The sequence below is a fragment of the Cannabis sativa genome, chromosome 8, assembly GCF_029168945.1.
Source record: "Cannabis sativa cultivar Pink pepper isolate KNU-18-1 chromosome 8, ASM2916894v1, whole genome shotgun sequence".
NCBI lineage: Eukaryota > Viridiplantae > Streptophyta > Magnoliopsida > Rosales > Cannabaceae > Cannabis > Cannabis sativa.
In genome coordinates this window covers 18,106,180-18,119,546 of record NC_083608.1, presented here as the reverse complement: position 1 = coordinate 18,119,546, position 13,367 = coordinate 18,106,180, and the positions used below count along the sequence as shown (strand labels likewise).

General features: G+C 35.6%; 1 protein-coding gene across 1 annotated transcript; it reads left to right on the top strand.

Annotated features, from left to right (window-relative positions):
- Positions 1-2,288: 2,288 nt before the first annotated feature.
- LOC133030443 (uncharacterized) lies at positions 2,289-5,816 on the top strand. Its single transcript, XM_061103185.1, has 4 exons — positions 2,289-4,296; positions 4,408-4,807; positions 4,904-4,994; positions 5,070-5,816. The coding sequence occupies exons 1-4, from the start codon at positions 2,289-2,291 to the stop codon at positions 5,814-5,816; spliced, it is 3,246 nt and encodes a 1,081-aa protein (XP_060959168.1).
- The last annotated feature ends 7,551 nt before the right edge of the window (positions 5,817-13,367 follow it).

The following is a 13,367-nucleotide window of genomic DNA, read 5'->3' as shown; positions in this document are numbered from 1 at the left end:
TTAGCGGCGGACCCCGCCGCTAATAGTTTTTTTTTTAAAAAAAAAAATTAAAAATTAAATAATTACTATTAGCGGCGGGGTCCGCCGCTAATACCCCGCCGCTAGTAGCCCTATATAAACCCCTTCAGCCCCAACTTTCCCATTTTTCCTCTCTTCTTAAAAAATTCTAACCCTAATCCCCATTTCATTCCCACTCCGAACTCAACCTCCCTAACCGCCCAACCCACTCCGATCACCCATCAGCCTCCCCAACCGCCTCCGCCTCGCCCGACTGCTTCGCCTCCGCCTCGCCCACCGTCTCCGCCTCCAACACAGGTATTAATCTAAACTTTCCATTTTTTTATTTGTGTTTGAATTTTTTTTTTTTTTTTGGGTTGTTTGTGATTTATTTTCATTTAAACTGAGAAATGTGGAAGTTATATATATATATATTGTTTATTGTGGTATGTATAATCAGTGTATATATGTATATTTAGATTGATTTTTTTTTTTATTTTGTGTTAGAACAGTATATATATGGTTGATTTTAGTATATATATAATATAACGTGTATTTATAGATATATATTTTATTCGAGTATATATATATTATTTTGTGTATATATATAATATAATTTTAGGAATTATATAATATAATTTTTGTATATATATATTTGATACGAGTATTTATTAATTTATTTGTGTATATATGTTAACTGTTTACATATATATTTAATTTGAGTATTTATTGATTTATTTGGGTATATATGTTCACTGTGTATATATATATTTGATTTAGGTATTTATTGTTTTATTTGAGTGTTTTTAGTTCACTGTATATATACATATATATATATAATTTCGATATTTATTATTTTATTTTGGTTTATATATTAACTGTTCATATATATATATAGTGTATATTATAAATATAATAATGTTATTTGGTTATATTTTTAAAGTATAGTGTATTGTTTGTATATTGTTATTTTTGTTTATATAAGTGTATATTATATATATATTATTTTGGTAATGTTATATATGCTAAAAGATTATATTTTGTATGATTTATATAAATATTTTATCGCTGTATTTTGTTTTACTTTTTTAATTTATTTTGTGGAATTGATATTATTTATTTTGATTATTTTCAGATTAAGTGAAAGGATCAATAAAGTTGACACACAATTTCTTTTGTGAACTGTATGTATTTATTATTGTTTATTTGTTGTTTTATATTATAATTTTTATTTGATGTAATTAATTTTGTTTGGTATGTTAAATATGTAATATTATCATAGTATAGTGAGAATAGTGAAAAAATTATTAAATATAATTTTAGGTTATTTTTTAAATAAAGGAAAATAAAAACAATATAAAAAACAAAAAAGTATAATATAACATAATAATTTAAATATTAAAAATTAAAAAGTTAAATAAAATGAATTTTTTAATTTTAATATAAATTGTAATTAAATTAGTAAATTTTTATGTTTTTTTTTTAAAAAAAAAACTTGTTAATAGAATTTTATGTTGTGATAATTTTATTATTATAAAAAATTGAGATTAATAATAGAATTAAAAAATTATAATTTAGTATAAATTTATTTTATAAAAATAAACTTTTAATTTTATAAATTAAATAAAAAGAAATAAACTTTGAATTTTATAAAATAAATAAAAAATTAATTTAAATTATAATAAATTATATAAATTTTTAAATAATATATTTTTTTAAAATAAATAATTCGTAAAAAGAAATTATTTATTTTTTTAATTTAAAGTAATTGGTAATTAAATGAATAAATTTTTTTCAAAGTTTATTAGAATTAAATTGTTAATATTATTATCTTACGTAAAAGTTGAAATACATGTGTGTAATCTAAAAAATGTTCATATAACTAGAAATTATTAAACTTGTAATATTACATTTGTGGTTTATATTGTAGATAGGGAAAATAGATAAGTTTGTCAACTTTTAATAAATTGTTTAAAAAAATAATTATTTAAATCTAGAAACCAAATTTATTACTTTTTTATATAAATAATAAATAACATAAAAATTAAAATGTTTTTTTAAAGAGTAATTTGTTCATTTTTTGTAATTTAAGTTGTAATTATAATTCAATGAATAAAATTGTTATTTAAATGTGTTAAATTCATAAAATATTCATAAAATTTTATTAATGTTGAAAATAATATCTCAATGCTATGGTATACTTATAAATATATACCATAGTTTTGTTATATTTCGTAACACTTTACAAATTATTCAAATTTGTAACACTTTATTTGTCGCCTAAATTGTAGATGGCGACAATTGATAAGTCTTGGACCAAAATCAGAAATCGTGGTTGCCATGAATTTTGGAATGGTTTACAAGCCTTTTTAGCAATGGCATCAGAACATAAGGATTGTGATGGAAGAATTCGATGTCCTTGTGTGAGATGTATAAATAGTAGGTTTGAAAAAATAGATAGGGTTAGAGCACGCGTATTTGATCGAGGTTTCATGCAAGGATATGATAAGTGGATTTATCACGGTGAGCCTGAGGATGTTGTCGATGATGTAGCAGTTGCCGATATTGAATCAGAGGATGAAATGATACCTATTCTAGAAGACTTCTTTCCCCCAACAACAGAGGATGTACAAGGAGAAGATGAACAACCAACCACAAACCCTCAGTTTGATGACTTATTTGAGGAAATTGAAGCTGAATTGTATCCCGGTTGTGATTGGATTTCGTCTCTCAACTTTTTAGCAAAGCTATTGCATTTAAAAGTTAGGGGAAAAATTCCTAATAACATCTTTGAAGAATTATTGAAGCTTTTAAAGTTTGCGTTTCCGAAGGAAAATAATATTCCATCAACTTACTACGAGGCAAAAAAGAGATTGAAGAAATTAGGCTTGGGTTATGATAATATCGATGTCTGTTTGTATAATTGTTGCTTGTTTTATAAGGAGAATGCATCCAAGGAGGCTTGTCCAGTTTGCGGAACTAGTCGTTGGGTTACTTCCGAGAACGGGAAAGGAAAAAAAGTTCCTTGCAAAGTCATGCGATACTTTCCGTTGACACCTCGACTTAAAAGATTATATAGTTCGAGGATTACAGCGAAAAGCATGATATGGCATCATACTGGAAAATCAAAAGATGATGGGGTGTTGCGACACCCGGTCGATGGTTTAGCTTGGAAAGACTTTGATGCAAAACATCCCGAGTTTGCAAGGGACCCAAGAAATGTTCGACTTGGGTTAGCTGCTGATGGATTTAATCCATTTGGCAACATGAGTCTTGCATACAGCATGTGGCCAGTGGTGGTAGCTAACTATAATCTACCACCTTGGTTATGTATGAAAGATAATTATTTTTTGCTATCTACCCTAATTCCTGGTGCAAAATCTCCAGGTAAAGACATGGATATATTTTTAAGACCTTTGGTGGATGAATTAAAGGAGTTGTGGAATAATGGGGTAGCAACGAGAGATAGTTCGACCAACTCGATATTCTCCATGCGTGCTGCGCTTTTGTGGACAGTGAATGATTTTCCTGCTCGTAGTAGCTTGTCTGGGTGGAGTGGTCAAGGTTATAAAGCTTGCCCTACTTGTAATGAAGACACGACGTCCATTCGAGTGATCGGGAAGACATCATATGTTGGTCATCGAAGGTTCTTGCCAAGTAACCATGCAATGAGAAGGGATACTCGATTTGATGGTAAAGTTGAAAGAAGACCTCCTCCAAGACGATTTACTTGTGAAGAAATATTATCACAAGTTAATGCTCTCGAACCCCAAATTCCCGGACATCATGAAAATTTTGGGGGCGTGAAACGTAGAAGAGTTGCAGAAAATTGTAATTGGAGGAAAAAAAGTATTTTCTACGAGTTGGAGTATTGGAGCACGAATATTTTAAAACACAACATTGATGTCATGCATGTTGAGAAGAATGTGTGTGATAGTCTCCTAGGAACCATCTTGGATAATGATAAATCAAAGGACACAACCAATGCGCGCCATGATTTAAAGAAGATGGGTATTAGGGAATCGTTGTGGATTTATGAAGATGGGAATGGGAGGCTAATGAAACCGCATGCTCCTTATGTTTTGACTCGTGAGAAAAGACAACTTTTTTGTCAGTTTGTTAAAGGAATAAAGTTTCCCGATGGCTTCTGTTCAAATTTAAAGAGCAAAGTTTCTCCAGATGAGTCTAACATTATTAGGTTAAAATCCCACGATTGTCATGTCATTATGCAGCGAGTACTAGTGGTTGGTGTCCGTAAATTTCTACCTCGTGACACTGCAACAACTATTACTCAGCTGTGTAATTTTTTTCGACAGTTATGCTCTAGAACTCTAAATGTAAAAGATATGGAGGATGCTCAAAATAATTTAATTCTGTTATTGTGCAAGATGGAATTGATTTTTCCTCCAGCTTTTTTTGACATAATGATACACTTGGTATTGCATTTGCCTGAAGAAGCGATATTGGGTGGCCCAGTCTTTATGAGATGGATGTATCCTTTTGAAAGGTACATGAAAAAATTGAAGAATTATGTGGGAAATAAGGCACGTCCTGAAGGGTCAATTGCAGAAGGTTATGTTGCTGATGAGGCAGTAACCTTTTGTTCAATGTACTTTAAAGGGTGTGAAACAAGATTTAATCGACTTGATCGAAATGAAGATGCGCCTTCTGTTTGTCGCTATCTCTCAGTTTTTAATTCTCAATCTCGTCCTTTAACTAGCGGACTTATCAAGCCTCTTGATCATACCAGTCGTGAAAAAGCTGAGTGGTACATTCTTCAAAATTCTCCTGAAATCCAAGCTTACTTAGAGTAAGTTTGTTACATTTTTATAAATTATTTTATTAAATTTTTAGTTTTTATTTTCTATTTCCCTCTATCGTATCTTGACATTATCATACTTCACAGTGAACATTTGGACAAGATCAGGCATGAATATCCTAATGGTAATCACGATGCCTTGCATAGACAAACTTTCCGTCCGTGGTTTCACAAGAAGGTATAACGACAAAATTGTTAAGTTTTAATTCAATCATTTATATTCATCTCATATTAATACATTTTATGTATTTAGAAATATGAGCTGCACAAGCTTGGAACTTTACAAAATGGTGATGAGTTACTCGCTCTCGCTTCCGGGTCCGATTACTTAGCAACATTTTACGAAGGTTGTGTAGTGAATGGTGTTCGGTTTATTGCATCAAAGCGAGACCAAAAGCGGAAGACACAAAATAGTGGTGTTACTGTTGCTGGAACAGAAGGGTTTAATTATTACGGCACACTTGAAGATGTAATCACTATATCTTATACTGGTGCATATACAATGTCATTGTTTGAATGTAAATGGTATAACACTAATCCATTAAGAAAGAAGACAATCACTGAAAATAATATAACTAGTATAAATACTCGTGGATATTGGTATCAAGATGAACCGTACATCCTTGCTAACCAGGCGAAGCAAGTTTTCTATCTTGAAGATCCACTCAGAGGTCGCGATTGGAAGGTTGTTGAAGATATTAGCCATCGACAAATTTGGGACATTACTGACAACGAAGATGAGACTGATGTAGATGTTGTTGGTGATTCTAACTCTGCCAATTTTGTGTTGACGGTTGATCTTGGAGAGTTGATTATGCAATCGAATGAACCTCCAGTAATTGTTGAATCGTCCGATCAGTTAGTGGATTCTGAGATAGAGAATAATGAGCTTGATGAAAATTATGTTGCTGAAGAAGTAGATGATTTACTAGTTGAACATGTAGAGGATGAAAATGTAAACTTAGTGAATGATGGAAATGATAGTGATTCTTCAGTGTAACTTTTATTTTGTAAACATTTGTTACTAAAATTTTTTACAATTAAAGGAATATTTAATTTCTTTTGTATTAACATTTTAAATACTTATATTTCAATTATGTGTTTCACATTTGTGAATTCTTACATTTTTTTCCGTCTTCAAATAAAGTAAAATGTCAGCTACGTTAGCGACATACCACGGTGGGGATGGTGATGGCAGGGATCCCCCTGATCCTTCTAGGGTACCGTCGTCTTGCGAAGCAGGTTTTCATATTTTTTGAAATCTACAATTGTTCTGAATATAAATAGTGAATGTATGATTTACTTATAAAATTATTTTTCCCTCGAATATATATAGTTCCACCTCCGGTCAGAAAGGGTCGTGGGGTTGCCACAAACGCTAATCTCGAAAAAAAAGGAGAGAAGCTGGTAAGCCCTTACCGGTGGAGGTAGATCTTGAAACCGGCAAAGTTGTTGGCACTGAAGCAAGCAATTATGTTCGATTTCTTGGCCAACAAGTGAGCATGTTGTGCCCGGGTGGTCATCTAAATTTTTCCGATGTACCCCAACAATACAAGGATCAAGTGCTCAATCGAATTAGAGTGAGTGATTTTTAATTATTAAAGGTTGTAATAATTTTATGTCCTCATTTATAAATTAACATAATTTTAAATTATTTTATTACATAGTACTATTTTGATATCGATGGGAATCCCCATCGAGACCTACTTATGGGGACTTTATATTCGGTGATGGTGGAGCGGTATAGTGAGCGAAAGACACTCAGACACAAGCATTTCAAACAACATTACAAAAAACCAGAAGATTGGGACACAGTTCTCAAATTCCCCCCTGACTACTTGAATACCGAGACTTGGAAACCGGTTTGCGAATTGTTTGTTAGCGAGGCATTTTTGAATCGTTCAACTAAAAATAAATCGAATCGGCAACTAATGAAATATCCAACAACGCAAGGCACAAAATCGTTGGCGTCCATACACCACGGAATGGTATGTATTAATTCTTTAATTGTTAAATGTTTCATAAAAAAAAATTCTTTAATAGTTAATAATATTTTTTTCTTATAATAAACTAATTTAATTGTTTATATTTGTATAGGGGGTCCTCCTGGAGAGCATGTAGTTGAAGCATGGAAGGAGATCCATGTGAAAAAACCGTCTGGAACTTTCGTTAATGAATTAGCTGCAAAAGATTATGTAAGTGATTAAAATTATTTATTATTAAAATTTATATTTTATATTAATTACATATTCTAATAATTTTGATTTAAATAGGAGGAACTGATCAAGGAGCTTGATAGGAAGCGACTGGAACGACAATCCCAGAGCGATACTGGGACTGAATCTGAATCTGATACTGGTTATCAGTTTGACGTTATGGAAACAGTTCTAGGCCAAAGATCTGACTATCAAAGAGGCGTGGGTAAAAGGCTCAAGGGCAAAGGAAAGAAACCAATCCCTCAAACTCAATCAACGGTGCCTCCCCAACCAACTACTGAAATGATGAGCACTGTGGCGTATATATTCTCACTATGCGTGCCACTTGGGGGGGTAATTTGACGCCTGAACAACGTGCCCAAATATTTAACCCACGCCTTGACAATTTCATTCAAACGTATAGTCGATCGCGGTCGCCCGGTGGTTCGTCTTCTCGTAGTCATGCCGCTCCTCCGAACGAGAACAACAACCTACTTCGCAACCACAATTTCAGCCTTCCTCGCAACAACAATTCCAAAATTTGTCACGGCGGAATTTGAAAATTTTTTGCGAAGAACCCCAATCTTTTCCTCGGCGGTTTCCTCGGCGGAATAACAGTCCGCTCCGCCAATGGGAAATCGTTCTTATACCGAACACCGTCGTAGTCTCCTCCGCTCGGCTCAAACTTTGCCTTGATTTTGGATTATTTGGGAGTTCATCGCAGGAGAACCAATTTTTTTCAACTCCCATTTTCAACCAAGCTGAGCTCGGTAATTTGACGCTGGGTTTATCATCAGACCAAGCGTATGTGCCTTCTCCGCCACGGGCTTCGGGACTCGTACCGAAAATAATCCGCATCAAGACTTCATAATTAGAGACTTGAATGAAGATGTTAATGAATAATTTATTTATGTTTTGTAATAATTTAGTTTAATTTTGAGACAATATTTTATTAGGATTAATATGTTAAAGTTAATTACTTTGGAGACAATTTTAAATTATTAATAAATTTTATTAAATTGTTTTAATTATATTAATTAGATTTATTTATTAAATATTTAATTAAATTATTTTAATTATATTAATTAGATTTATTTATTAAATATTTAATTATTTATTTATATATAATATAAATAAATTTTTAAAAATAATTAATATTTTTTTTTTATTATTGGCTGTTGTAGCGGCGGAGCAATAGCGGCGGGACCCCGCCGCTATTGCCCTGTGTCAGTCTCGAAACACGAAACTGACACAGGCAATAGCGGCGGGGTCCCGTCGCTATTGCTCCGCCGCTATTAATAGTATTAGCGGCGGACCCAGTTTTTGGCCGCTAATACTATTAATAGCGGCCAAGCAATAGCGGCGGACCAATAGCGGCCGAGGTCCGCCGCTGTTGCCCTTTAGCGGCCACATTGTGGAGCAATAGCGGCCGAGGGGCCCGCCGCTATTGCTCCTTAATGTTGTAGTGGTTCGAGCTCTTGGAGTTTTATCAAGATTCGGTTAGTAGGTGGAATACATCAAGCTTGCGGCATACAATAAGAGGGAGTCTATTTATGCATAAGTCAATTACTTTGTATTTTTGATACCGATCTAATGAATCTTATCTCTGGGCGTGGCCCCGTGGACTAGTAACAATCTGAAAGAATTGTTGAAACCACGTACAAAAATCTTGTGTGTTTTTACTTTTATGCACTGTTTGTTTTTCTGGGTTTCTCTGGAGTTACAGAGTTGCATTCTGTAACTACAGAAAACTGTTTTCAGTACCAGTTTTATTATTCCGCATTTAATTAATCATTTAATTAAATAATCAAACTGGGAATATTAAAATACGGAATTTCAAACTATATTAACATCCCCCCTCAAACTAAATGGTGTTGAAACCATTTTTTGTTTGGATTTTAAGTATAGAAACCTATCAGTTGACAGTGCCTTAGTTAAAACATCTACAGCTTGATCGACCGAAGGCACATAGCGAACAGAGAGTTGTTTGTCTAGAATTTGATCTCGTACGAAATGAAGATCAATCTCGATGTGTTTTGAACGTGCGTGAAAGACAGGATTTGCTGCAAGTGTCGAGGCACTCTGATTGTCCACCCATATGACAGGAGCTTGAGCAATTGAGACTTGTAGTTCTTATAAAAGAGACCGAATCCATTTGAGTTCAGCAGCAGTGTTTGCATGTGCTCTGAACTCACTTTCATTGCTTGAGCGGGCTACTACTTGTTATTTCTTGGCAGACCAGCTGATCAGGTTGTCTCCAAGGAACACTAAATATCCACCAGTAGACCGCCGGTCATGGACGCAGCTGGCCCAGTCAGCGTCAGAATAAGCATGAAGAGTCATGACAGATGAGGGTCTTATCCATAATCCATCTTTGATTGTGCCTTTCAAATACCTGAGTAATTTTTTGCAAGCTTCCCAATGAATTGTTGTAGGAGCATGCAAGAACTGACTTAACTTGTTGGTGATGAAAGCCACATCAGACCTTGTTAAAGACAAATACTGGAGTGCACCTAGTGTGCTTCTGTACAAGGTAATGTCATGAAATGGTTCCCCTTCGGTTAGTGAGAGTTTGACAGTAGAGCTCATTGGATTTGGACTTGCCTTGGCACCCTCCATATGTAATTTGACTAATAAGTCTGTAATGTATTTTGTCTGAGACAAGTCCATACCAGTTTTGTCTCTGTATATTTCCACACCTAAGAAATAATGAACTTGGCCAAGATCTTTGAGAGAGAAAGATTTATTGAGATCATGAATGAGACCCGAGATGAGAGTAGGATTGAGACCTGTGATTAATATGTCATCTACATATACAAGTAGTATTACTAAGTTTGTACCTTTGCCATAGATAAACAATGAGTTGTCAGCTTTGGAATCTTGAAAACCCCACGATCTTAGAGTTGTTCTCAACTTATCATTCCATGCTCTGGGGGCTTGTTTTAGTCCATAGATGGCCTTTTGGAGTTTGCACACATGAGTTGGTTTAGTAATGTCTTCAAACCCTGGTGGTTGGCACATATAGACAGTCTCATTTAAGGGACCATTCAGAAATGCATTGCTTACATCTAACTGGGATACATTCCAGTTGTGAGTTACAGCCAATGAAAGAATTATTCGAACAGTAGTTGGTTTGACAACTGGACTAAAAGTCTCATCAAAATCAATTCTAGCTTCTTGCAAGTACCCTTTTGCTACTAATCTTGATTTGTATCTGTTGAGAGAGCCATCTTTGTTAAGTTTCACCCTATGTATCCATTTACACCCTATGACATTCATTGAGGGATCATATGGAATAAGAATCCACGTGTTGGCTTTCTTAAGAGAAGAAAGTTCACTATCCATAGCTCCATGCCACTTTGGATTTGACAATGCATCTTTTAGTGTTCTAGGTTCAGTAGGTAGAAGTGACTCAGGCAAAGGGTGTTTTGTGGCTAGAAATGATTTTGGTTTGAATATGCCACTTTGAGATCTAGTGTGCATAGTATGAGTTCGAGTGGTGCACGGTAACTGGTGGTTCATTTGTATTTGGCTGAGACGTTGTATTGGGTACTGAGCTTGGACAAGTAGGTAGTGGTGTTGTGTCAGTGGTAAGGATGGAGACAACAGTAGTATGGTTGGGATTGTGTACAAAGTTGTTATGGTGAGGTGAGGAAGGAGCTGTTTGTGTAGGGACCATGTTGGGGGGCTGTGATGTTATAGGTGCCTGTTGTGGATGGTAAGGACCACGGGTAGGTGTATTATGTTGTGTAGGTGGCATGGTAGGTGATGTAGAGAAAGTTGTAGTAGGAAAAGGACTAGACAAAGAATTCTGTACCTTTGTGGCAGAGGCGTGTGAGGATGCTGGAAAAAGTTGTTCATTGAAAATAACATTTTTAGCTATGAATAGTCTACCTTCAGGACTTTCACATAAGTAGCCCTTGCGTGAGGATGAGTATCCTATGAAGATGCATTGTTTTGTCTTGAAGTCCATTTTGTATTGATTGTATGGTCGAAGATGAGGGTAGCAGGCACAGCCAAATGGCTTAAGAATATTATAATCTGGTATTTGACCAAATAAAACTTCTGTTGGAGATTGATGACTCAAGACTGGTGTTGGTAGTCTATTAATGAGAAAGACTGCAATGTGAAAGGTATGCCACCAGTAAGAGAAATCAAGACCTGATTGAGCAAGAATAATAAGGTCACATTTCAGTTATGTGTCTATGTTTTCGTTCGGCCCTCCCATTTTGCTCACTGGTTTTGGGACATGGATGTTGAAAGTTGATTCCTACTTAGATATCTAGAAAACAGCCTATATTCTCCACCCCAATCAGCTTGCACTTTCTTGATGGGTAGGTTAAATTGTTTTTCAACCACGGCTTTGAACTTTAGGAACATGTCAAGAGCTTGAGATTTTTGAGTGAGAAGGTAAATCCATGTGTATCTGCTATAGTCATCAAGAAAATGAATGTAGTAAATATATCCATCTTTGGATTTGATGTGAGATGGTCCCCATAGATCAGTATGGACAAGTTCAAGGGGTTGTGTGGCTTTGGTATCTGTGCTAGGAAATGGTTGTTTATGGCTTTTACCAAGTTGACACACATGACAAAACACAAGTTGATGAATTGTGCCAGTGTGAGGAACTTGTGGTAATATTATGGCTAGGACAGTGGGGGAATGATGTCCCAATTTGGTGTGCCATACATTAACATGATTTTTGGTATTAGTTTACAGAACAGTAGGGTTATAGACATTTAGAGGAACAACATTGTATTTATTGATATGAGTAGTATTACATGGATTGTCATTTATTACATTGTGTAATGAAAAATGACTACTACAACTCATAGCAGTAGGACTATAACCACTGGGCACACACTGCTGCAACCTTGCCTCTTTTGATTCTTGAGAGAATTGCTCTAGCACATATAAGCCATCTTTAAGGGTCCCCTTGAGCAGTACCTTCCCTGTTTGCTTGTCCTTGACAAAGCAACAAGTTTTGTGGAATTCAAGAACACACAATTGTCATTAGTTAGTTGAGATACACTAACCAAGTTTTTTGTTATTCCAGGAACATGAAGGACAATATTAAGTCTAAGATTATTAGAATTTCTTACCGTCTCCAACAGCAAGGCCTTCAGTTCCTGGATATGTCACTGCAGATTCAAGATTGTCAAGTCCATTTGTCACATGATTCGTGGCACCCGTATCCACGAACCAGCCTAAATCGTCACCAAAGTTAAGAATGAAAGATGTGGCAAATGCTTGAGGGTCATAGTTGAATTCATGCTCAGCCATATAGGCATGAGGGGTGTTGTTGGTGACAGATGAAGAAGGGCCAATGGTGCCTGGTTTAGGTGTGACCCATGTTTTGTCAAATCTGTGGTGACAAACTGGTGCGGTGTGTCCATAGCGAAGACATAGTTGGCAGAGAGGCTTATTGTGTTGATTATAGGGTCGAAAGTTTGGTCTGCCACCATACTTCGTTGGCTGAGGTGGGCGATATGAAGGGTTGCGTGAGCCAGTAAATGCAACATTTGCTTGAAGTTTCATGGTTGAATCGGTGCAGAATTGTGATGCTCAAGACGGCTTTCGTGGGAAAGTAACAATGCTTGAACCTCTTCAAATGTTAGAATATCACTTCTTGCAGTGATTCCTGAGACAACAGGATCATATTCTGGTTCAAGGCCGTTCAACAATTGTAAGATGAGATCTTGATCAAGAATTGGCGAACCGGCTACAGCAAGCGAGTCAGCAATGGCCTGAGTTTTGTCAACATAATCTGAAATGGATTGGCCTCCTTTGCGGATGGTGGAGAGCTGATTCTTGAGTTGCAGTAACCGAGCTTTAGATTGGCTGGAGAACTTTTGTTCTAGAGCTCGCCAGACCGCATGAGATGAAGAACAAGTAGCAACATAAGCAAGAACACCTTCTGTCATCGATGATTGGAGCCATGATAAAAGCAGCTGGTCTTTGCGTTTCCACTGATGGAATTCAGGGTTTGGTTCGCCATTGACAAGAGTGGGCGATGGAGGAATGCCAGCAAGAAGGATCTCATCTAATTCATGACCGATCACCGTATGAATCACCTGAGATTTCCAAGACAAGAAATTAGTTCGATCAAGCTTGACAGTTAAAACAGAGGTTAAAGAGTGAGAAAACGGATTCCAGTTGGAATGCATCTGGTTTGTTGTCGCGGTGGACGGAGTTCTGGGAACAGGAGCAGGATCTGAGGAAGTGGACTCCATTGACGACGCTAGTCAGAGGCGACTGATACCATGTAGAATCTCAGAATATGAGATTAGAGAAAACAGAGTAAAAGAACAATGAAGCAGAAAAACAGAGAAGAGGCAAAAAATGTAAAACCAGAA

Coding starts and splice junctions, on each gene's coding strand:
- LOC133030443 (XM_061103185.1), top strand. CDS start 2,289: ATGGCGACAATTGATAAGTCTTGGACCAAAATCAGAAATCGTGGTTGC. Junction 4,297..4,407: donor AACAACTATTACTCAGCTGT/GTAATTTTTTTC, acceptor TTTTTCCTCCAG/CTTTTTTTGACATAATGATA. Junction 4,995..5,069: donor GTCCGTGGTTTCACAAGAAG/GTATAACGACAA, acceptor TTATGTATTTAG/AAATATGAGCTGCACAAGCT.